The sequence below is a fragment of the Strix aluco genome, chromosome 17 (assembly GCF_031877795.1).
Source record: "Strix aluco isolate bStrAlu1 chromosome 17, bStrAlu1.hap1, whole genome shotgun sequence".
Taxonomy (NCBI): Eukaryota; Metazoa; Chordata; class Aves; order Strigiformes; family Strigidae; genus Strix; species Strix aluco.
In genome coordinates, this window is record NC_133947.1 from 6,587,467 (window position 1) to 6,613,394 (window position 25,928).

At 41.8% G+C, this 25,928-nt stretch overlaps 1 protein-coding gene across 1 annotated transcript in view; it reads left to right on the forward strand.

The window, feature by feature from the left end:
• Window positions 1-25,928, forward strand: part of BMP7 (bone morphogenetic protein 7) — a 47,267-nt gene that overhangs the window by 2,864 nt on the left and 18,475 nt on the right. The window contains exon 2 of the mRNA XM_074843320.1: window positions 21,865-22,057. Within this exon, the coding sequence (XP_074699421.1) occupies window positions 21,865-22,057 (193 nt within the window). The remainder of the gene's footprint in view (window positions 1-21,864; window positions 22,058-25,928) is intronic.

Sequence of the window (25,928 nt, forward strand, 5' to 3'; positions counted from 1 at the left end):
GGTTTATCTCTACTGTTTTGTTCCCTTGTCAACAGTGCATGCCAGGACGAGTTTAAAAAGGACACAGATCTATAATAGCTTTCTTCATCACTGTGCACACCTTTCATCCCATTATAGTCATCGGTCTTTCATCTTTATAGGACAAAGACAGGCTTGTTTATGGACGTTTTAATGAATTAGACCAGCCACTCAACTCCCGTATATAGTCAAATACAACACCTGCTTTGATATGTACAGTTTTCTATGACATTCAGGGGAAAATTAGAAGATCTATTGTAGAACTGGTATGTTTTTGGAGACTTTCTACAATGATCCCTTTTAAAGCAGAGCTGAATTGCTAAATGCAGACTGTAGTAAACTGTGTCCTAGTTTTGTAAGAGATACTCTCTGAGCATTGCATTTCACAGGTAGGCTTTTATTACTATACTAGAGCCATCACAATGAGGAAGTGTCACAGCATAATAAAGTTTCATTTTAGAATGGAGGAAGTAAAAGTGAGTAAAGAAATAATACTTTTAAATTTCAATAAATAAAACATGTTGTTCCAGACTTCAAAATGCTAATCTACAAAAATACTTTTTTGCTTTATTCATATTCTTCATCTATCTAGTTGTACAACTTTAGAGGAAAAAAGTACTAAAAAAAAAAAAAATTACATTGCAAGATTTACTGGGCTACATAGTAAAAAAAACCAACAACAAAACCACCACACATTGATTTCTATGGAGATATTGTGTATATTTATTCCAGAGAATTTATACTGGGTATTGGTAGGGAGGTACCAGACTACAGGTGCTCCATTTCAGGGTTATGTTGCAGGGAGCTTTGTACTAAGCATGTAATGTTACTGTAAAATCTTGACAATTAATTAGATTTAGATTTATAACCAGTTAATTCACAGGCTACATTTTGTCTTAGCTTACACCTGTGCTAAGATGGATGGGGAATGGATTTGTGTCAAGAATGAAGTTACATGTAAATTAAAAGAGAATTTAGCCACAGTGGTCTGACTGAGTTAGTCAGTTAATTACTGGCTAATTTTATAAAATTTATTACTATAATTTCAGTATTTGGAATTTCACTTCAGATCCTGTCCAAGTACAGTTTACAAACTGATCCATTTTAGGAACTGAAAAAAATGCAAAGCATTTTTTGCACAAGTTTAATTTCAAGTTTATAAACAGCAAACTAAGGAGTAAACATCCTCTAGATTGCTTAGACCCTCTCTTCTAAAAATAAATGAGTTGTCCTTATGTGGGTAATCTTGCCTTGGTAAACAGACTTATTTAGAATATTTTTTAAAAGAGTCGGCACAAGTGATATGCAATTTGTTTATTTGCCTTGTGGTTGATTATAAAATGAACAACGTTGTTCAATCCTGGCAAAAAATAAGGGGGGGGGAATTAGTCATTCTTGGAAGGAGCACATGAAAGTGGCTTTTGTTAATGTAAATCAAGAAGCTGAAGAGCCCCCAAGTTTCCTTTTATTTCATACCATCTGGCTATCCTTTTTGTTGACAAGTGTTTGGCATAGAGAACCATCTCTTTGCCCTTTAATAACAGGCTTTAACACTGTAGGGTATTAGAAAAAGATTCTATAACAGTTAAAAAATTTCCTTCGGGGAATACTTTATAAAGTGAGCACGGGCTGCAGGCATTTGCAGCTGTAACCTGGCTTGTGTTAAAATTTGGAAGGGGCTGCCTTGCATTCCAGCTCACTACAGGCCTTCATTGGTGTACAGCCAAAGGTTAATATAGATGTCACACAGTTTTTCTTTGGAGAGCCTCAGATATAAGAGTACGCGTACAGCTGTGTTTTTAGTAACCCTTTCATAATCACTTCTTTTAAACCTCATTTTCCTGCTTATATAAATCAAAGATTTTCAAGGATATTTGACCTGGATTTGAACTTATTTGATCTTCACATATTTCCCACTTGAAACAAAGCAGATTAAATGTTAGCCCTGGATGCCTGGTCATGATCACATGGTTTGTCCATACATTAGGCCAAGCCCTCATCTTTTTTTTTTTTTTTTCCTCCTCCACCTAGCGCTGTTATAAGCTCTCAAGCCTGAACAGGTACATCCTGTAATTGTTTTGGACAGTATGGATATACGCAACACTTGGTGGTATAAGATTAGCTAAGGTAGGAAGCTTGGAGCAAACTAAAGGTGCGCTGACCGTGCAGCAAGTATTCTTTGAATGTGCAGGCTTATTCTAGAGATAAATTAATTATTTTTCTAACTTCCAGGTGCAAAATGGCAGAACAGAACAGGAACGATTTACCTCCGCCATACGGGTGCGGTGGTAGCAGAGAACGGAGCGGTCAGCCGAGGACAGATGTCCTCGTGCAAGGAAAAAGGACATGGAAATTGTCCCCATCTGCTCGCACGCTTCTGCGGCGGATTTACCCCAGAAGCAGGGTCTCCCCTCCGTTCCCACACTGGCTGTCCTGGGGAGGTGAAGCCCCCTCCGGGAACTGTAGTTTAAAAGCCAAAACACAACAGCTTGTAAAGTGCTTTGAAGGAGACAAGCCTTGATGGCCAGATCTTGTGATGCTTGTAACAGGAGCTAGGCACAAGTGAAGCGTACAGGACCTGCTCCCACCCGAGCTCCGCTTGCCATTGGATTTGCTTGTGTGCGTGTGTGTGCATCCCCCCATCGCTCCTTTTGCAAAGTAATGGCCTCTGGGCAGGCAGCGTGAAAGCAAGCGTCACGTTTTTGTCTGTAAATAAGCTTGAAACGCATTTTCAGATTGCAGGGGGGGAGATGTGTGAGAGAAGTTTACACAAGTGGTTGGAAACGTTAATTAAAAAAAAGATTATAACTATTAAAGCCTAGTCAGGGCTGTTGACAGGCTCCTTTTAAATAGGACACTGTGATGTTTTAGTTTAATACATTCTGGCAGTGTCACCGGGGTTAAGGCTAATACTGGGATGTGTGGATCCTGTCATGTTATTGTCAGGAGGAATGCAGGGATTAGGTTTAAAAGTGGCGGTGGGTGAGCGGTGCAGCTGTGTACACTTATTATAAAAGATTTAAGTCCCACTGGTAAAATCAATATATTAAATTGCAAGAGCCTCTGTTTTTAATTAGTTTAAATCAAATATACTGTTAGTGCCATTATGGCTTCTATCCTTGGACCAAGTGAGGAAATGCTAATATTTGTATGGAAACTGTTAATTTGTGGTTAAAATGATAACACATTTAGTTTTATGTATCTAAATTGTTCTAACTTGATGAATACCATTGAGAAGTTGCAATGATGGATGAAGTCATCTGAGCAAGAACACAAGTAAGCAGATTTTGATAGCATGCCAGATAAAGAGACTAAGAGACTACCTGTTGATACACACCCTTAAGGGACCACGATATTTTAAGCCTTTTCCAGTGGTATAGTTCTCCTCTCTGGGGCCTGCATCAAAATACTCACATGAATTAACTATATATATATATATATATAAAAGAAATAAAATGTGCTATTATACATATATATTTCTTCTCTAAACTTCTAAAGAAATGAGTGAGCTGTTTAAATTAGTTTCAGGATGAAGATTTTCATTCTACAACTGTTTGAAGTAAATGGGACTGATCACATGGACAAAGTTCTGCACTCGCATATGTTTGGAAAATGGAAACCCAAGAGAAAATTCTTGGCTAGGTCTTCATTGGTGTAAATTGTCAAATTTCTACTGAAGCTGGCCCTATGGTCTCATTTATACAACTGTACGTCCAAAGTAATTCCCATAAACTCCCTCTTGATTTACACTAGCACAATTGAGAACAGAATTGGGCCAAAGAAATGCCCCTGTGTTGAAATAATGAGCATGCAGTAGTTTCTGCTAGAGCTTCAAACAGTTTTCTCTCCTAATCTTGAAATTGTTTTTGAGGGAGGTTTCCTTTACTGCAAATAATCAAAACATGAACTAGCTCCTATTAGTCACTGCTTATCATTATTAGCCCAATCCACGTTGTTGAACTACAGCTGAATTCCCATCTTTGCAACAAACAGAATTTAACAAATAATGTTTGACAAAAATGTGAAACTGATATTTCTTAATACAAGACATATTTCATATGGAGAAACTTCAGTGATGAAAGATTCCTGGTATCAAAATATCTGAATCACAGTACAAATAAACAGTGTGTTGTAAAGACTGTGGGGCCAAATTCCGTGCTGGAGTAATTCCACTAAAGTCAGTGGAGTTGTGCCAGGAGATAAACTGCCATCTAGATTTTTTTGGTGTACATGTGAAAAAAACAGAAGTGTTTAAGATTTTGTCCGTGAACATCTTTGCTAAGAAAAACGTTGCAGGTAGCAAAGATTGAACCGATTCAAATTCAAACAGCTCTTTTGGAAATCCTTATTTTGTTGATGAAAAATGCAAAGTTTGCAGATACCCCCTTTATTTGGGTACACGTTGTACAGTTCCATTATTTGTACATAGATTTAGCTGATTTACAGAAGGTAACATAAGAGGATCTTGGGTGTGAGCTCGTATGCGCAAGCCCCACAATACTGTGCCTTGCACGTTCTTTTTGAACATTTCTGTCGACTACATCTTGAAGTCAGTGAAAATCCTTTAGTGATCCAGATTGAGTGGATTGAATTAATGGCAACTTTGAGACTACAAGTTTTAGTGTAATTGCTTTATTGTTTTGGAACCAAGATGCTTACAATCCAGTTCCTGTGCAAACATGTTTAACGTGTGTTAATGTGTTTCAAAACCAGACCCTCTCCGCAAAATTCTGCTTTTCATTAATTGACATCAGTAGCATGGTACAGTATTTCAAAGCACTGGCCAAATATAAACTGTGTTTCTAATTTCCTTACTTTCCTGTGTTTGGAATGCCAATGTTAATTTGTTCCCATGGAAGAGTGAGAGCTGCCAACCACAGTTTTATATAAATGGCTTTACAGTGCAGGGCTGCCAACATTAAATGATACTTAGGAATTTTCATGACATTTTGTATTTAATGCTTGTGTGTGTATGTGTGAGAGAAACAGAGAGAGATATATGGGATGTTGAACAGCACAGCCACTGACGATCAAGGCAGATGTTGGAAGAAATTTATCCTTTGAGTAGCTGTTACTTAATGTTTCTTCTCATTTAAGATTTTGTAAAAATCTATCAGATATTACATAGCATACTCCTTCTGCCTAGAAAAAACTATTTTGCAGTGAATTTTGTTGCTAACTATCCAAACAGTTCTATGGTGCCCTACACCTCCCACAACTTTAGTTATTTATTAATAGATGAGCAGGACTTTTATTTAGGTTGCTATTCTGATCATTCTGAATTAGATTGTAAGAATGTGATATTATTCATCCTGAGAAAATGTAAAAGTAGAAAAAGCTACCACAACTAAGGAATAGGGGGATTAACTGATTTTGATTAAAACTGCCAACAGATAATTTTTCTTTAAAAGAATAGGAGTAGCTAGATAAAATCATTTGCTTTCTTAAAGAAATTTAAGCACAATCATAATTTCTTTAGTAGTATGTACTGTCTTTTTACATGAAACAAATGTGAAGTTCCCTTTAAACAAATTTATTTTAAACTGATGGTGGTGAAAACAAGGTCTGTTTATGTGTTTCTCCTTTTATTCCTGGAGGATATTCAAAATACAAATTGTTCATGTTTCAGTAGATTCCTCTTAATGACTGCTATGGTTTATCTCTCAATTTTCCATTTTATTGGAACAGGTGCAGTGTCTGCCATCTGTGCCAGCCCTGCGCTATACCAACAAACAAAGTGTTGTTTTGGTTGACTGGATTTAAAAGTCTCCTGAGAGTAAAGAAATGAAAGAGAAAGAATTTAGAAAGTGCCTAGTGAAGGAAAGGCACTTCAAGTAATGTGCTTTGTCACTCAAGTCTTCCCATAAATTACCTTAAACTATTTCTAAACTGTTTGAAAAATTTTATCCGTAGAGTATTAAGTTTCTGTTGCATCTGAGAGGTCCCACGCTATTCTTTTATCATCTTTATCCTACCGCAGTAGCTTCCAAGTCAGACTCGTTTGTTGTCAGGTTGAATTAAATTTTACAGGAGTAAAAATTCTTTTTTCCTTGTCTTAAAATAGAAGAACTGTAAAGTTTTTCACTGTTTCTGATTCTGCCTCATTTAAAAGATACTGCAAATAGCCAAGTTTAAACAAGATTATGTTGTAATTAGAGAAACAAACTCATAATTATTTAAGGGCTAAACCAACAACAACAACCCTTTCAGGTTCATTTTGACAGTGTTTATCCAGTGTATCTGGAAAGGCTTACAATTAAAGTGCCTGAAGGGTGGGGATGAGATTTTTCAGTATGCAGTCAGTGCTATCGGGTCCACCTGGCCTGGGAAACTATGAAGGCTTTGTAGTAGAGAAAATCCTTTAACTTAGATCTTCATGGCAAGCTCTTAAAAGCTACCTTCCTTTAAAAAAAAAAAGGGGGAGGGGGAGAGGGAAGGCACAGCTTCCCTTAAATAATGATTAAAAGGAGCAAGTGCCTTCTTAGGCTCTTTATGAAGAAGGAACACTGTCACGCTGATCAGGCTGATAATCTCGCAGCTCATCATTTTTTAAAGTTTTGCCTGTTGTGCACAACTGCCTTTCAAATGAGCAAAAAGTTTCCTCTCGTTAGGCTGCAACCTCCCAGCGCGCGATGCTGGTCTGAATTACACCTCCACGCAAAGCCACTGATGTCACCAGGCAATATCCTCAGCTGGAGCAACCTGGCACAAGGCCACCCCAGCAGTGAAGTCACCACAGTTGACACCATCTGAGGAGCTGGCACAGTGTCTGTACCAAGTTTGGGGAGCTGTAAATCAGGTTGAGCTTTGATTCTGTTACTAGAGCCACTGGGCCAAATCCTGCCTTCAGTCACCTCGTTTCGTTGGCACCGGTGGGGCTGCCCCCGTCCTCTGATTTTACCAATTGTTCTTCCCACAGCACAGTGGCAGTAAAACTTTTTAAAAGAGACCAGAAGAACCCTGGGAGAACTACTAAAAAATGCTCATAAAATAATACAGCATCAGTAGTTGGGACTTACAATTCCGATGGAGAGACAAGTTTCTTACTGAGTAAGGATTAGGAACAGGGCTGGTAGTATTTCACTGCTTGTGAACCTGAAATGCCCATCGACTTTAATGAGTCCTTGGGCACCCTGAGGGAAAGCAAGTTCAGGTTTATCATTTAAATGGAAGATTAAAAATTAGTGTAATTTAGAAATTCTGAATTCTGGTGCTTACAATTTAGTAGTATTCAAATACTTTTGTATCAATATTTTAACAATTTATTTACATCAGCCAAGTATCTATAATGCCATGAATGATAATCATTCACTGCTAACAGGAATAAGTTCCTAATTGTATCTGTTCTACCCACATGCTCGATGCTAGCAAGCTGCTCCTCCCCTGATTCTCAAGCTTAAAACTTAATTGCTTCTATCACTAAAAATATTGTGAACGTTTTAATCTTGCTACTTTTACTTGTTTATTACTGTGCAGTAATTATAATCCCACAGGGACTTTTTAGGTGCTAATAAAGAGTACTGCACATCACTTTTCCTGAAGCTTGTGTGGCACTATAAACATCATGCTGAGTATAAGTTCCCCTTTCTGACCATATCCTTAAAAAATCCAGCATTTGTTAAGAGAAAGGAGGGCATTTTTTGTTTTTTTTTTTTTAACAAAAAGAAATAGAAAGGGAAAAAAAAAAAAGAAGTAACTTTAGCCTCACAATCTGCTAGCTACATAAAGCAGTAAATGTTCAGTTGAGGCAGGGAAAAACCAGAACTGCTGGAGATTGGTTGTTTCCTTTTGGAGGAAACAATAAATGTGCCCACTTGTATTTTAACAACATTACTACTGGGCCCCCTAATTATACAAATATACTTGTAATAAACTGCAGAAGAGAAGAGCTGAAAAAGAATCATTCAGCACAGATCTTTCTCTTCAACTCAAAAATAAGCTTTTGAGTAACCATTCTTTTAAATCTTGGCCCAAATCAGAAGATGAAGATATTTCAGCACTATGTGATGAATCATCTGTCTCCCGAGACAGGTGAAAAGGAGAAGCAGATCAGACATGTGGTGTAAAACTTCTCTCATTGGTGTGAACACAACTTTGACCTCTGAATACTATAGTTCCTGCAACTCAGTGGCATGCATTATAATCAAATTACAAGAATATTAGACTCCATATCCACAGAAATCTCTGACCATTACACTACATTAAAACCTGACACAGGGAATACAGAAATGCATGAAAGAATCCAGAATGATGCAGAAATGCTTTCAAGCACACCCCAAATATTTTTTTAGAAAACAGTAACTGTCATTTTGCTCATTAGTCCACAATTGTGAGATGAGAGCTGTTTCACTGAAATTATTACCGACGAGGGGGAAAATCTAAGTCAAGTGTGTCTAATACACTGAAAGTCTTTCCTCCCCACATTGGCAGTTGTAATCCAACAAGAGAGTAGTGACTAGCAGGCAGGAGATTGAGCTGGAGAAGAATGATCTGTGTTCCTGCTCCTTGAGAGATGCCTTCAGAAGTGCCATACTCTCATTTCTGTGCTATTTTTAACAGTTGCACACCACAGGACGTGAACTGCGTTCCCTTCATTCATACCAAACCGATGTGAGGACATGAGGGTGTATTACAACAGCTGATCTTTTACCCCAGAACTGCAATTGCAAAATTGCGTTCGAAGACACAGAAAAACCAAAACAAAACAGAAAATGCTGTTGTTAGGGGCTGACTCAGGAGGCCTGGATGGCCCAACCCTAGTGAGAGGCTCAGTGTCAGGAATCCAGCCCTGCAATTCGCAGTGTGGTATGCGGGGTTAGGTGCTGCTGATGTCACCGATGGGCTTATCTTGTACCAAAAAAAAAATTCCTCTTGTATAATAGGGATCGTGGGTGGGAATTAAACTGAAAATAAATCTTCTCCTAACCTTCAGATGCTGTTACGCCTGGGGCGTTGGCCACCAACATTTAAAGTGTAAAGGGGACAGATACATGCACACACTCTATTCATGTGTGTGTATATATAGATATGTCTTCCTGAGGACATTTCTGAAATAATAGTTTAAACTTGCCATGACTCTAAGACGCTAGCATTTCACATCTACTAACAGAAATATATGTGGATGTCAACTTAGAGATCTTTAATATTCATAGTTCTGAGGCCCATATACCAAGTTATTAAAAGAATAAACAGCCCCCTGCCTGTTTCTCAATAAAAATAGATGTGTTGCACAGCAGACATTCCTAGAAAGCAAAAACATCATACACATAAGCTACGAGTCCCATCCCAGGCAAAAGGACAGTGAGGATCACTGCTGGGCAGTGACCTCCTCTCCAGTGCCCGTGTCTCAAGCCCAGGAGGCTGTTGCTCCGTGCCCCACCTGATCACAGCTATCTTGGCAGCACAGAAGAAACATGATGATCTCAAAGAAAAAATGTGAAATAGGTCACAAAGTCCCACTTTCACAAGGAAGGGCACTCTGGAGTATCTTTTTAAGCAGTAATTGAAGTCTCTAATCATTTTCCAAAATGTTTCCTCCCATCCCTCCAAACACTGTATTTCTATCTAATAATCCTGGTTTGTAAACTGTGTTAATATCACTGGACCTCCCACATACAGAACACCTGAAAAATAAGCAAGAGATGTAACAGTATGGATGCAAGAGGAGCTCTGCTCTTACAGGGATTTCCCCTTCAGGGCAGATGGACCTTTTGCCTGAATAGTTTGTTGCCCCCTAATCTCCCCGCATTGCCTGACCGAGAAAGGCACAGATGTTTGTTATTGCATAGACAAGCTCAAAAGGTCCAGCCGATTGAGGTCTTATGGCACAGCTCGCAGTGTATACATTCCAAGTTGAAATTTTGCTGATTACAATCAAAGGCTGAGATTCTTATCTGATGGCCGCATGTCTGATATCAACTGCTTATTTTGTAATATCCCACAAACTACTTTCTCAACAAAAGCAGAATCTGGGATTTCAGCTGAGAAATCCAGTAAGTCATATGGTTTCAAACCTGGAAAACTGATTCTTGAATTATTTTCCTTTTATCACAGTAAACCACAGAAAAGGCTCGACTCCCTGTGCTGGCACCTCTCGCCGTGTTCCTCCCAGAGAGCCTGTGCAGGTGTAGACCCACACTCTGGAATATGTGGGGGGATGCTGGTATTGTTGTGGCAATACAATATTAAAGGAGGATTAATTAGATTTATGTTATTTATTTGGGCAGCTGTTCAGTAGATGAAAGGAAGTCTAATGCAAATGAAATGAATGAGCCTTAAGAGGCCAATGTGCGGTCACTTCTCTACTCCTGTCCCTTAGCATGGGCAGTGCAGAAATGGGCACATTCCTTTGACAAAAATGAGGCATTTGAAGATTCCATCAGCTGAACTTTCTCTTTCAAGTGTTGCCAGTAGATGCACAATATATACACGTGCTTTTAAAAGACTTTTATTTTGAACTCAAGATGTGAATCTACGGTATTAAGGAAAGCAGAACAATCCTTTATTTAGCTGCACCTGCACCTTAATGCCTAATGAGTTTAGTCTGATGGAATCCAGACCTCAGGAAGGATTATAAATTCTCATTTGATTTCATTTACTTCTAAAATACCTTAAACCAGCTGTACCAGTCCAGAATCCAGTCCTTCCTTCTATATCAGTTTTGCAAATGTTGTTGAATCTTTTGCTGTAAGTAACTTTATGCTATATAATAATATACCAATAGTAATAAGGAACAGAAGGCAACTTGAAAAAAATTATGTAGCACGAGAAAATTAGCAGCTTGAAAAGCATCAGTTTATGAGCATAACTTTAATAAAGTTATTCACGTTCTGGAAGCAAGATTTAGAAGAAATTGAAACTAAGTTGGTAGGTAGTATCCTCTCTCACCATCCCAGTGTAAGGCAGAGGACTCTGGCCTTGCAAATGTGGATGAACACACTCTCCAGGGCATCAATTCTGCGTTTAGCCATTTCTGTCTGTTTTGTAGAGACACTTGGGCAGCGACCTTCCCAAGATTACTGACTCAGGCTGTTTATTATGAACTGTATCTAATTTATCAAATACATTTGAAGCCTTCTTAGTTTGCCCCAGTGTAGTTATTGGAATGCAAGAGCATAGTTTTGATGCTGTCGCATCTCTGCATGATCAAATCATTGCATCAAAGAGTTACTATATCACGATTTTTTTTTGTTTGCATGTCCTCTGTGCATGCCTTCTTGCACATCTAGGTGCCTGTGCTGCAGGCTCCCAGCCTCCTGGCGAGATGCTTAGTCCTTCCCGTGTACAGACATCGGGGTGTGAGCAGACACCCTCAGAAGAGCAGGGGAGCGTGCAGTGCTGCTGCCCTCACCCTCCGAAGATGAGCACCCTTCCTGTCTGCCAGTCACTAGTGGGCTGTCTTCCTTTACCTGAGGTTAGGTTAGAGCTGGTTAAAAACAATTCAGGAAAACTTTCTTGCCTTCCCCTGATCTGATATTTGGTCCAAGCTGAAGAAGAACTGTTTCACGCTTGGAAGCTTTCAAGAATGACCTGGATTTTTTTATTCCAAAATTTGCATTTCATCCCAAATAGCCCATTTTAGGTTTCCCTGTAGTAGGTTTCCCTCACGCTGCCTCTTATCTTCCCTGTCTGAATACACATTTCTGACCAGATCTGTTCAGCCACTTGTCTCTCCTTCCTTGGGCTGGGGACGTGTTTCCATTTGCTCAGCGCTGTGTGTACAAGCAGACAGGGCAGACTGCTGGTTTTTGCATCAGTGATTTTTTGAGAGGCCTCCAGCCTCAGAGCAGGTTGCAGGAAGCACCTTGGGCCCCATTTGTCTGCTGGGTGGACTGGGGGATTATGTTTCTCAATGAACCATATTGTCACTAACTGTTCTCCCTCTGTGCTCTGCAACCTCCTCCCCCTTGAGACACCCATCACACTGCTTTCTCCTCTACCCTTTTCTGTGCTGTGCTGCTACCTCAGTCTCCCACCATCCTGACCCTCATCCACGATTCCTCCCCCTCCTCCCCAGGCTGCCTCTATCTCCTTGACCCTTGGATGCACTGGCAAAATGTGTGACTTGGAGTTCACACCTAACGCTGGCACAGCTTCCCCGTGAAGTTGGCCTCACCAGATACAACTCACCGATTTCACAGCACCAGAAAGCAGCCTTACTGTCCCCCACGTGACAAAAAAAAAGAGAGCAGCCTAACGCAGCAGTCATCTCTGTTCAAAGAGGGAAAAGAAAAATGTATGCCTGCATCTTCACATATCTCCCACAGCTGCATCCAGAGGATTTAGGGTGTAGGGGATGTATTAGACAGCAGCGCACCTCTGCTCTTAAGCTGTGTTACTCCATGCTATGCATTATGGTGCAGACAGAAACAAGACAGCAGGAGTAATGATGAGCTTCTGCCTGATTTTGCTTGCTGCTCAGTTTGACTACAGGGACATTTCTAGAGGAGGGTGCAGAGAAGAGCTAAGATTGCCTTTGGTGGGCAGGAAGCATTGCAGCTGCCTCAGCCTGCCTGTGCAGCCCATGGTCCCTGCAGGAGTCCCCAGGTCGGAGCTGCTGTCCAGGTGCATCCCCATCTTTCAGATACACAGAGCGGCAAACAGCCCCAGTCTGTCGGTGGTGCTGCTGCCGAGGGTAAATACCAGCCTCGGTTAACCTTGCTCCTGGTGACAGCATGAGAGCTTGAGACATTTTGTGATGGCCACAATGCTGGCCAGTTGGGAGAACATAGGAGGAGCCATGCTTTGCACCATCACCACAGTCCCCAGCTTGCCCTTTGTCTCTCTGGAAAAATGCCACCCCCAAGGTGGGTAAGGGAGAGCTGCTAGGGGCAGATCCCCAGATCAGCACTATCCTGGGTTCCCCTTCCCAGGGAAAGGGGGAAGAGAAACAAGATCTGCGAGGCTGGTGAGGGAGGCCCTGCAGGAGATACTGGATTCCTGGAAGATGAAAATAGAGAGCGTCTTTCTAAAGGAAGAACTTCATGAACTCCCATTTATTTCTTTCCCCTGTCACCCCCCATTTCTCCATTCCCTCACACACCCCAAATCCTGCAGCAGTCCTGAGTGTGTTACAGCAGCTGCAGATGGATTGCAGCACTATGTGCTGCCGTGTTTCACATGCTAAGGCTGTGAATAGGGTATTCTGAAGAAACACAACTCTTCCTTGCTTATTTAACTTTGCTTTCCCCAGATACACATACAGACACTGCAAACAGCATCAGGATTCGCACCACGATTGGTCTGTTTACTATTAGGAGAGTTTCGTGTTCACAGAGCAGTCCCACGTGTAAATTTTTCACAATACCTTTCATCTAGTCTGGCTCCGATTTCAGCAGAGAAACCACAGCGTAAATGGGTACCAATCAGGGCACACTCAGAAAAGAAAATGGATTACTTGTGCATAACCTGCCCAGATATTTCATGGATGTTCTTTACAGAAAACTAGTTTTACCATTCAGCATTGCCTGAAAGTGCCTGCAAAGAAATCCTGGCAGGGGAACGTCTCCAAATGCAGAGGCAGCATGCTCACTTCTCTCTGTCCTTTCCCTCCCAATTATTGTGTTTCCCCTTTGCCATCTACCACCCTCAGGAATTTTAACTTAAAAGTCTCCTGGGCGACACATGGGGTGAGAGGATGTGGTGACTCGCAGCAGCAGTCCCTTGGCAGCAGCGGCTCCCAGGGAAGCAGGTGGCTCCACGCTGCTCTCCAGAGCCCTGCCTGAGGCGGGTGTGACACTAACCCTAACGCTGGAAGAACATGAGAAAGGGCCCAGGCGTTTTGTTAGAGAAATACCAATTTCTGCTCTGAGCGGTCCTTGCTAGCTGAAGTTTAACTTAGTCAGGAAGAACTTGCTGCTGCTTTGGAGATAATTAAACCCATCTTCCCTCAACCCGCTGTTTGTACACGCACAATGATACCATTGTTCAGAGTCATGCAACACATATGCTGACATTAAAGTGTTTAATCTTGTAGTACAGTATTCCATTATTTTTTGGACATCTGTACATGATAGAAAGGGTACGTATTAAGGGATTTGTTGACAAAGAAATGGCTAATGCTGATACATGTGTGGACTGAAAGGATCTTTCCAAGTTGTGTTCAGCAGTAGGGAGAGTGCTCCTTCCCAGGCCCAAAGCCTGGCACAGATGTGATATGCACTGTTGCTATTACCACTTTTCAATTTATAACAAGGAGTCAGTGTTCAGAAGAATTTTGGAAGCTCCCTGCTGGGTTTGTGGCTAGGTGGTCTTGCTGGCAACACCACCTTCATGCTGAAAGCTGAAAAAATGAAGTGATGGCTAAAGGAAGAATATTAACTCCAAAGGGCGCCTTTTTTCCCCCTTTCGAAGCAAAAATGCTTATCCCAGATCGCTTTGCAGAGTGAGCACTAAAGAATTTTGAACCCCCCTGTTTCTAACCTCTAGGGTTGGAGATCAGAATTTATGGAGCCTGGTTTCCATCTCATTTGAAATTAATGCATTAGTCCTGCTTTCCACCCGTGGATGGGGCAGGACTTTGCCTTGCCACGCACTGAATTTACCATGCTTATCACCTTCACCTCCCCCTTCACCCAGCTGTAAAATGGGAACATGAGCAGCGAGTGTTTGGGTGCAGGTTCCTTTCTGCCGAGCGCTGTCTTGGCTCAGAGCAGCCCCTTCTGCAAAGGGCAGACGGGAATGAGACCATCAGGACAGGGTTTCGGCAGAGGAGCCCAGACCCCCCCCAGAATCCCTGGGGGTCCTGGGCCTGTGGCTGAAGAACAGACTGTGTTTTCAGAAGTGGCAGGATGGCGGCAGTCCCTGGTGATGGGATGCATTAATGAGTTATAGAAAAACCACAGACTATTTTTCTAGTAAGCTTATCTCACAGACCAAAATCAAGGGTGCATTTGTTTTTTCTTAGGTTTCTCAAAAAACCTGCAGTAGCTTTTAGATGAGTTGGAGAGCTGCAACTATCCAGTGTAAAAAAGCCCTCCAAATACTGTTTTCACCACTCTTTGAAAAAAAATAAAATCTCGTCACTCAACCCAGGACATTTTCTTTACTCCATTTATAGGACTCCCAACTTATATTCTTTAACTATTTCTTCAAATATTTCTTTAACTGCTGCTTTAGCTGCCTAATGTCAGCATGTAAATCTTGTAGCTGAGAGGATGAAGCAAATGAAAACCAATCACAGAACTTCACATTACCAAATTCTTGCCATTATAAATTTACTGCCACTGCCCTGTAACTCTTGCTGTCAAGCACAATGAGGAGGGAAACATGTGCTTTAGCAGACTGTGGCCTGGCATGACATTACTGCAACCTTTATTATACTCCCCCTTTTCCTCAGAAAAATATAAGGAGTGACCTTGCACTTCTTGCTCAGTCGGGAATCCCGCTGAGCCCAGTAGGCTCTTTCAGCTGCGGAGACCGCTGGATCCTTCCCCTAATTGGTTTCCTCCTCCTCGAACCTCACTAACATAAGGAGAAAAGGCCTATATTTCATAAGTGACATGGTTTTATCCACCAATTTAGAGACAAAGAAGTGCAATTTATAGAGGGAACATTTAATGCCTGTTAATTAGGATCCCATCAAGAGGTCTCAAATTTGACATCCTGAAAATTTACAGCTCAGTTTCACAACCGCTGCAAGCCCAGAGTCCAAGGGGTGGCCCTGCCCTCCCTCCCGCCGTGCTGGGAGGTCCCTGCTCCTCCTCCTGCCACCACTGCTCTTGGGGCACCGCAGTGAGCCGGATGAGGACGGGATCCACCTAAAAACTCATCTTGGGAAGGGAAAATTCTTTTCCAGTTGAATCCATTTCCCAAGGGAGACAGCAGGGTGAAGCAGTAGATAGGAGTGGACCTTCCCTTTGAAAGCAGTAACACACATAGGCTGAAAATGCTCCTGGACCCCAGGCAAAGCTGGTGGTCCCAGGGCAGCTGGTTTCTAGGAATCTCGTGCTGTACACTGAAATGATGCAGAAGAGTTTCTGAAGTTTTGGCTTTGATCTCAAGGGGTGGTGATGGTGGAAATTAAAGGTAAGTTTTCTTGGAAAATTCAAACAAGATTTTACATTGCTGGATGAAAACAGTGTAACTCAAAGTGTAGTTTGCCCTAAGGCCAAAACCAATCCACTGGCTCACCGGAGAAGCCAGCCAGCCCTCAGCCATCTCTGAAGAAATAGTGCTTATTTTCTGTAGCTCTGCAGCTATCAGAGGGAAAGCAGATAGAGACTCTTCTACCCATTAAACTCACCAACGTGACTTCTTCAGTCCCTGGGGCCAGGCAGGCGCAGGTAGAATCTGAAAACCTGTTAGACCTTGATGCTGCAGTGGGGCAGATTTTTTTTGGCATCCAAATCTCTGAAGGGTTTCTTAGGCAACTGCCGATGGCTCTGCAGCCGAGTCTCCTGCCTGGGAGGCTGAGGCGAGGGGGTGTTGTCTTTTGGAATCTATTTTCCTCTGACTTATCTTTCAGTCTCAGGAATTCAGGACCTTTAATCTATTTGAGATTAAAGTCCTTTAGAAACCCCTTCTGGCCTTTTTTGGGAGTAAAGAAGTTACAGACACCCTACTGCACATTCCTTTCGGTGTTTTTTTTTCATCGTAAATGATAAACAAGTAGCACTCTAATTGTTGTGAGCACTACAATAAATGAGACAACTACTCTTAAAGTGCCTTATAAAAACAATTAACATATTATCAGGTGAAAGTGTTAACAGGGAAATTAAGTTTTTACTTGTTTAAGTATTCAAAATCTATTCCAAGTGCATCACATAAATGTGCCAGGGAGGAGGAGGTATGGAATTACTGAAGCTTTCCCAGTTTGGCAGACTAAGCACAGAATCTATTCATCTGGTGTCTGCTTTGCTTGTGAAAAAGAGATTTTTTTCATCTTCGGAAAACAAAAGCATAAAAATACTTACTTAGGTAAATTGGCAAAAGTAAGGCCTCCCATGAAATCCATTGAAATTAGTGGAAATATTTCTACTGACTTCCCTGGGGTTTGGATTAGCCCTTTAACGCTTCTGTAATTATTTTTTAACACAGTCATTCTTGGAAAATTATTGCTGTGATTCACTAATTCTTCGCATGACACATGGAGTTAATGATTGACATTGTGCTACTGCGCTCGGTACTAAGGCTAAAATGGTAAGGTTTCTTTGGTATGTATAGAGAGAAATAATAACTACTGAAAGTTATGTCTCAGCATAATCTTTGCTGTCATGTGTCATGCCTTGCCTACCATCAATCTGTATTAAAAAAACCAGTGGTCCAACCAGCGTTTACAAAATTAGCTCAGGTCAGCTTTTCACTTACCAGTAGTGATTTACAAAGTAGCTGAAAATAGTTGGTGCTCATATTTCTAGCTTCAACATATTTTGTTGTGAAAACAACCAAATGTGGGATCAGTTCAAGTTTCCCAGCTTTGTGCTGATGTGTCATTTGCTTTAGAAGTTTGGGTACCCCGGGGTGTTAAACCAGGATCACAAGACTTGCTGTCCAACATTGCTTTTTTGGTACTGGTTCCAACTGTACTGCTATGAGTTCTAGCTGTAACTACGCTTTTTCATCCCTGCATCTTAATGTTTTCAAGTTTTGTATCTGAAATGAGTACACTTTAGGACATGTCAAAACAAGTACTGGGGATTTGTTGACATTTTATCTCCAGCTTTCCCATATTTTTGGATCTGATACCTGGCTACTTCACACCTGAGCACATGTATCCATCGTGTTTTCTTTTAACCATCCCCACTGTTGCACAACTGTGCCATCCTGCCTCCTCTTGCATCACCACAATGCCACAACAAAGTCAGTTTGGAGAGACAAAAGACTTCAGAGAGATGGGAGCCCTATCTGTATCAGATAGATGAGTGCCGTCTGTGCAGCATTCAGATTGTAGACAGATAGTCAAGGCCAGGCTTTCAAAGATGCTGATCTTACTTGCATATTTGCAACAGAGGTGTGGCAGATTTACTGATAACCACTAACCTATGGTAAGTGCTTGTTTTGTTTGGATCACCTTAATTGTTCTGCACACTTTTTGGTGTCTTGCTTATTTTCTCATTAATCTGTTGTCCACCTCCGTCTTACAGCTCTCAAGTCCCATCATCTTGACCTTTTCTTTCCCAAAAGACTATGTCAAAGGGAGTGTCTGTTGATGCCCACCTACCGTAGCTACAATTAACTGCCACGTTCACGATGCCCAAGAGGTATTTTGCACCAGCAGATTGAGCCATGTGTTAAATTAGGTCGTAATTTCTCTACAGCACTTGTGCCTCCAGAATGGGATACCACTTCTAGAAATGAGAAGAGGTGCATTTACACATGCATCACCTGTGAGTGACTTTGGATTGTTTCTTTAGGAGAGGAAATCCACTGTTTTCCCACAGCTAAGTCACACAGCCTGTTTCATAGCAGAATTATTTTTCAAGAGTGTTCTTCCTTTTCATATTTTACAACCTTTGATTGCACATCCAGAGCTTTGGCTTCCTCTCCAAGCAGCTGCCTTGCCAAGGCATTTGAATTGTGACAGTTTCTGAGCTGGAGTTTCCAATGTTTGAAATTAGGAACTGGGCTAAAACCATTCACCAAAAGCCTTTGGGTAGTAGTGATTTGTAAGAACTACGAACCTGGGACAAACGTGAGTTCAAATTCTTTGGGCAGAAGGGCTATTAAGCATACCCAGCAAATATTCATATTGCTTGATGACTTTTAAGGAAGCATTTAGCACATAATGGCTGACAAACAGCTGAGATTAAGTTATTCAAGAATGACCAAAAGGTCCTCATTATGGTAAGTTGCGTCAACAGGGGTCATGGATTTTATAGATCTAATGGAGTAACTACAGTCATAGTCAAAGAGCTGTAGCAATTCGCTTGACTTTTTCAGTGAACACTTAAAATACCACTCTTCCCCCCCCCCCTTTTTTTTTTGTTAAACACCCCTCCCTGTTTAAACTTCTCAGGTAATTAATTGGAAACGACCCAGTTGCAGTATTGTCAAAGGTCTGACTAACACCCATCAAACCCAGGAAACTCAGACTTCTTGAGCGCTCCCCTGCTTACCTCGTGCTGTTGTGCTTAAGGTATTACTGGGGTCTACAAAAAGTGCACGATCATATATACTGTACCATATGTTCACAAACACCAACGCACAGCAGCATGAATTAAGGATAGGATTTCAACCTTCATAATGAAGAGTCTTGCTTTTATGAGTTGAAGTCAGACCCTTAACATTATTTTAACATAGATTTTGGTGTTTAATTATGTAATAAGATTTACTGCAGTCATCTAACAGATGTTGATTCAGGGTCAGTGTTTCTCATAAATTAGTTCTGAAAGGATTTGTTACTTCTGGGTCAGCAGATAGGTCCAGAGTGCAAAGAAAAAGGGGAAAAACAATAAACACTGAGTTGAAGGGTTTCTTGGGATTCTTTCTTCAGTTACATATCCACATATTTTCATGATCTTAATGACTATAGCCACAGGAATGTTTGCTTTAACACTAAAGATGGCTCAGCCCAGAACCCTATATCCAAACATCTGCAAAGCATGGGAAAGTTCAAACTTCGGGGCTCTTTATTTAATGACCCTGGCCGTTAATTTTTCATACTAATATGACACATTTTTTTCTGGGGCTCTGCAGTGGGAATCACTGTGAACTCTAGCAGCACCCAAAAAAGTTTCATCTTCATGTGTTTGTTGTCAGAGTTTGTGTATGAAGTGCATCTACAGACTGGTGTTGGCCGATGTAGTTGTCATCACATACATACACTGAGAAGGTGCACCCACCCTCCTTTGAAAATTCAGCTTTCCTGTGTGTTTGGAAGCAAATCACATTGGCACATCCTACTGCTAGACCTCTATAATACACCCTGCTGGTGATGTTATCCCTAATATAACTAAAACCACACAACATTATATTCATTCTTCTATAGTTGTGGTTAAAGCAGCTATTCCATATTAAAATATTTTTTCCTCCCCTCTATAATTTAGGTGCAGACAAATTCCTTTGAGACTGAAATCATACTCTTCATATCTTATTCTGCTGAGAATACTTTGGAGGAAAGAGATTGAGGCACATTTAATAGTGTTGCTAGCACTTACAGGGCAGTTTTAGCCTACCAAATGTTTTACAAATGCTGGCGAATATTCACAGTATTCCCCCACTTCAGAGTATGAGAGACAGAGTGATCTTCCTGAGGCTGTACAAGATGTTATAGCTAGAAGTGCAACAATAACTTTGTTCATTCAGTGCGTGCTAAGACTGCTCAACCTATAAAACTATTTGCTGAACTTAATAGCCTTCATCTTGGAAAGTTTAGGGATTTCTACCTAAGAAACTTCTCTAAGATGAATCCCAGCTATTAGTAAGAGCTCTGAAGCATTTCCCTGAATAGCAATCACACAGTGGCAAACTGCAAGCCCTGGACTCCTTGCAAAAGTAATGTGCAAGAGGAGGAAGAGCCCGTGGCCAGCTGCTGAATCTTGGCCAGCAAAGCAGCGCTCAACCTGCTCCGTGTAAGCACTTGGACACAGCCCGGTTCCCGGAGGCTCCCCACGCTCCGTCCCTGCCACAGGGCAGCCCATCGCCAGTGCCGATACACATTTCTGCAGTGCCGAGCTGTAAATTTAAATAGCACTTCCCAGGCGCAGGCTTGACACTCCTCTTTTTCAGGAGTAATTCCATTTAAGTCAATGGATTTACACAATGGATTTACTGCTGCCAGAAGAGAATCAGGCCTGTAGAAAGACACACATTCTTTGCCAAGAAAATCTCAAAGCTAACTACTTGAATTGTGCAGTCGAGCTGCAGGGAGGTCAAGTGGACAGACGACAGGACTGGGACATACAGGAAGTCCCTGGTTCAAACCTCAGCTCTTAAAATGTTGTGCAGTGTGACCTCTGGTGAGTCAGTTCATCCCCATATACCTCTGTTTCCCCATTTTCCTTTGTCCAACTTGTCTATTTAATTTGGAATTTATTCCAAGAAGGGTGCTTCAGCTTTATGTGTTGGGATGGGGCACTGACACCTCGCCTCCCCCTTGCTGGAGGACAGTCTTGAAGTCTTTGTTTCCTTGCAACGCTGACCCTCAGCTTCAATACACACAAGCAGTGTTACACGCGACCATCGGCTGCCCATCAGAGGACAGGCAGACCTGTCACTCGGTGGGGTAACGCACTGTCCTAACACTGGTGAGAACACTGGGAGGACTCTGGCCCTTCTTGTTATTTCACGGTCAGGGTTGGGAAGTGGAAGAAGGTCCTCACTTTGAACATTTGCTTCACATCCCTGATCACTAAAGATGCTTTAAAATGAAAGCTTTGACCCTTTGGAGCGGGGCTGTGAGCTTATGATGAATTCAGCTGGCACCGAATGTGGGTCACTGGCATGAAAAGCCTCAAGGACTGGAATTTGTGTATATATATGTGTGTGGGTATGCATGTGTGTCTGCAGTTTTCAGAAGCCGAGACAGGCCAAGAACCAGCACTCCTGAAAAGCCCCATCTGTTTCTTTCAGCGCCTTCCCACAGCAGCTCGGTCGTTACCGGTGGCAAATGTCCAGAGTCACTTGTCAAGCATGAAGCTGCCAAAAATCATTAAAACACAACAGTCACCCACACCCTGTACCAGCCAGCTGTAAAACTGTTTCAAAGAGAGTCTGATAAACACATCTATGCTTATAATAGCCCAGATAGTCATGTATTTCCTACATGCTTTAATGAACCGAACAACAGCATGAGATGCTGCAATCAGATATTCTTGCCCTTTTCTGTTGTGGCAACTCACAAGCTTGTTTGATGGCGAGGGGAAAGGGAACAAAGCAGGTGGCTAATGGGCTGTTTTTCTGTTTCAGTGGAGCATGACAGAGAGTTTCACCATCAGCGCTGCCACTACCGAGAGTTCAGGTTTGATCTCTCCAGAATTCCAGAGGGGGAAGCAGTGACGGCTGCCGAGTTCAGGATATATAAGGATTACATCCGCGAACGCTTCGATAATGAAACGTTCCAGATTAGTGTCTACCAAGTACTCCAGGAGCACCCGGGAAGGTGAGTGACCCACAGAGAAATCCCAATGAAAGCGCAAGCACAGTATGTTCCTTCAGAGAGTTATGTTCGATACTGTTCGGAACACTGGTGCTAGCAAAAGTGTCTGAAGAGCTGCGTTTAGGCATCAGGGCTGTACAGTGAAATCTCAGTCAATGCTAGTGCAGTGGGCACGTAGCTGCCATGTGTAGTCAGCCACTGAGGACGTGGGGAGAAGGTGCCCTGTGAGCCTCCACTCGCCCCAAGGAGCATCCCAAGCGCTGTCGCTCTTGTCCCTGGGAGCACACAGTAGCTGAGGACCCAACAAGCCTGGCCGTGTGCTAGTGCAAGAGAAGATCATAAAGTCAGAGTATTTCAAGATTTCTGGAAGACCTACGCTCTTCCTCCTGCCGCTTATGGATCCTGAGGTGGCAAAACCACATCTGAATGCTTCCTTTCTAATTGTAGCTTAATTACTAGCCTTTACTACCGAAACCGTTTGAGATCCCTAATTAACAAAGACAGATGACACCATGCTTTTTATATTGACTGATTGTTTTGCATGTGCAAAACTACAAGATGAGCTATTAAATCCTTTCCAAGCAATTATTAATGTATGCCAAGCTCCTTGACAAATCCTCCAGGGAACTTGAATAAGAACATATGTTCAGTTTTCTCATCTGTTTTTCGTTCCAATTAATCAGCAATCCCAAACCATTTATCAAAGGCACTTAGTTTCATTTGCACGTATTTCTTTTACATACAAATCCTACCAAAAGTGAGATTGCATTTATTTACATGGAAAGTATTTACAGTCACATGCTAGTCAGAAGTTATTCTTTAGGACTAGTAAATGTGGGGTAGTAATACTACAGCCCTAATTTAGGTTTATGACAAGAGAAACACTAGGGATTTAAAAAGGGGAAAGTCCAAAAGGGTAAGAAAAAAACAGTCTAATCAGGACTCTGGCTTTATATTTTTATAAGAGCTAATAAAAATGCAGAAAAAAATTGAAATATGACAGAAAACCTTATCACTGTTTTTAAATGGCGAGAATTTCAACCAGCTTTACTGTATGGTAAAAGTATTTAACCACTGGTGTGTTTTCTTCCACATCTGAAATTCTAATTTTATGGCTTAAAATCCATGGTTCTTTTGGCATTTCTAATGACACAATTATTTACAGGGTTTGGGGACTATGCTAATGTTAATCTATTTTTATCAAACAATCATGATTCAAACTATACATTTTAACCAGGCTTTCTTACAGGAGAAGGCAACAAGCCACAAACATGCATAGGACCCATTAGATGTCTTGCTTACCATAAGCATTTAAGTTTATTCCATCTTAGGCCCTTCCAGAGATAGAAGCTTCCTTTGCTGTACTACTTGAGTAGGTTATTTAGGTACAAGCTTGCAGGGATGACTTTTCACTCTTGGGAAGAGCAGAAACAAGAAATGTGTTGGCAGATGAAGAGGCCCTAACCAGTGTGTCAGGGCATTAAGGAATTGCCAGAAACCTGTTCTTGGACTAAATGTCCTTCCTCATCAGATGCCAGGGAAGTTCTCCTGCAGATCCTGATGAGTGAGGTAGGTGCCCACTAAGAATCTTACTGACAGTGAGGGATGACATTTATTACCTTAATTTTATGATGGTACATCCACAGGTTTGTTATAACTATGTTTAGAGTGTGCTGCAAGGTACACACTGGGGATAGTTATGTGTGGAGCAGCAAGTGTTTCTGCAAACTGTCTCCTTCATAAATTCTTATTCCTAAAGGAAAAAATGTATGAAAAGGGCAGGCATATACATGAACCACTGGCTGGAAGAGGTGAGAAATCTTGCTAATTATACAGATGTTCCAGCTACAAGATTAGATGCAATTTTACTGCATCATATTCACCACAGGAACACTATTTTTAATGAGTGTTCGTGCATATTCACCCTTTGCATACATTTTGGCACAGGCAGCGGTGAGTTTTGAACAGCTTGTCCTGAAAAAATATTCCTGTTGGTCTGGATTGACCAAAGGTAGAAATATTGTCACTAGCATTTGTAAAAATATTTGCTCTTTTTCTGCATTTTTCCACTGACATTTTCCAACCGGCTCTGTCACAGACCAGTCATCCAAGTCAGTGTGTCATTGGGCAAGTGGAGAAAGAAAACAAACTCTCTCCAATGTTGATCAAAAACCACCCATTCACTTTGATGCTTCCTTGGCTGTTTGTCTCACCCTGAGCAGGCTGGAAAGTCAGACCCATCTGACGTTGTTAGCAACAAGAGCAAAACAAAGCCAAACCCTCCCCCCCACGCAGGCAAGAAAACCTTTGCTCACATTTGGCTTTGTAGATTCCTCTCCCTACAGCATGGCAGGTACAATGGCCAACAAAAAAACAAATGGTTTTCCCTCTCCTTGTGCTCTTATGATGATAAGAGAGCAGTGGGATCTCCCAGGAGATTGCTGGAATTGCCTTTTGGGATCGGAAACACCAGGTATTCTCCAGGCCTGTGCCCCCGCTGCTACGGGCGCCTCCTGTTTAAGTGCACCAAAGCACAGAAGCTCAGTGCCAGGCTCCCCAGAGGCAGCTGCAGCATCGTCTCTCCTTTGTAACACAGCAACACACAGCAGAGATCAGGACAGCTTCTAGGGCCACAAAACCAGCAGGGGATGCAGCTGGAAAGCCCAAGCAGAGGCTGACTAGAGATTTTTTCCTTTGAGGGTGAAGACACCATCGAATATGCTGAAGGCTTGATTTTCAGTTAAACCTCAGATGAGCCTCCAGTTTGGAGGGTGTGATGGTGTGCCCTCAGTTCAAATAAACCATAAGTACGAGCAGTTCAACAATTAATGACTTGCTTTACAAGTTCAGGCAGGTTGGCAGGTATCTCACCAGCAACATCTCTTGTCTGCAATTTATTCTCAGTGACAAATACAGGCATAGGTCTTTCCAGACAAACAGCTGCACCCACAGCAGAATATTTCTGAAATCCTGCCCCTCAATAGTACCAACATTTGAACACAGGGTGGAAGCTCTCCTCCATCTGCCTGTTCAGTCATGGGCACATAGACAGCTAACAACCCTGACAGTAAAAATGAGAGTCCAGCCCCGTCCTTTGTAGCAGGCAGGATGCCACTCTGGACTTTGATTTATAGAAATTATATCTCTGTCAGACTGAAGGTATTATTACAGGTGTTTATAGGAAACCAGACTAAATGGTCAAATATTCTTTCTGGCCTTTCCAAATCTATGAATTCATTGCAAGGCAAGCTTTTCAAACTGGTAACATCACCTTTCTAAAAGGCATGTACAGCATTCTTTAGGCACAAAGCATCAGTTATTCACTTTAAGCAAACAAGTACATTCATGAACAAAAATGTTCCTAATATCATAAACACTGTGAAAACAGTTGATGCTTTGACTAATATAACATGTCTCAAAGCTTTCGTGTGCATAACTTAAAGTCCAGTGACTCATGTCCAACTTCTGTTTGGTCTTCGTGGCTCACTCACCCAAAAGCCTGGGAAAAAGTTTTATAAAGCCAGTGACTGGCTTGAGAAGGGTGCTGAGCAGGAGGACCTCACGTCCCTGTTTGTGGTCTCAAACTCTGCTAGTGGAAACTAAAGGTTGTCCTCAGGGAGCCAGGTGCTGCTCCGTCTCCTCCCTCCTGGGTGCTGTGGGAAAGCAAAGCTGATTCCAGTGCTAGGGAGTGCACACCACAGGACACAAGGCTCGCTACAAGGTGTTGAAGGTCATTTATCTCAGGCACCTACACAGGGAACATGTCTAAATAAAGCTTACAGATACGAGCCTAAGAAAAATGAACTTTGATACTTTTACAGTGGAATCACGAAATAGTTCGTGAACTACTTTGCAAAAGAAATATCCATTACCC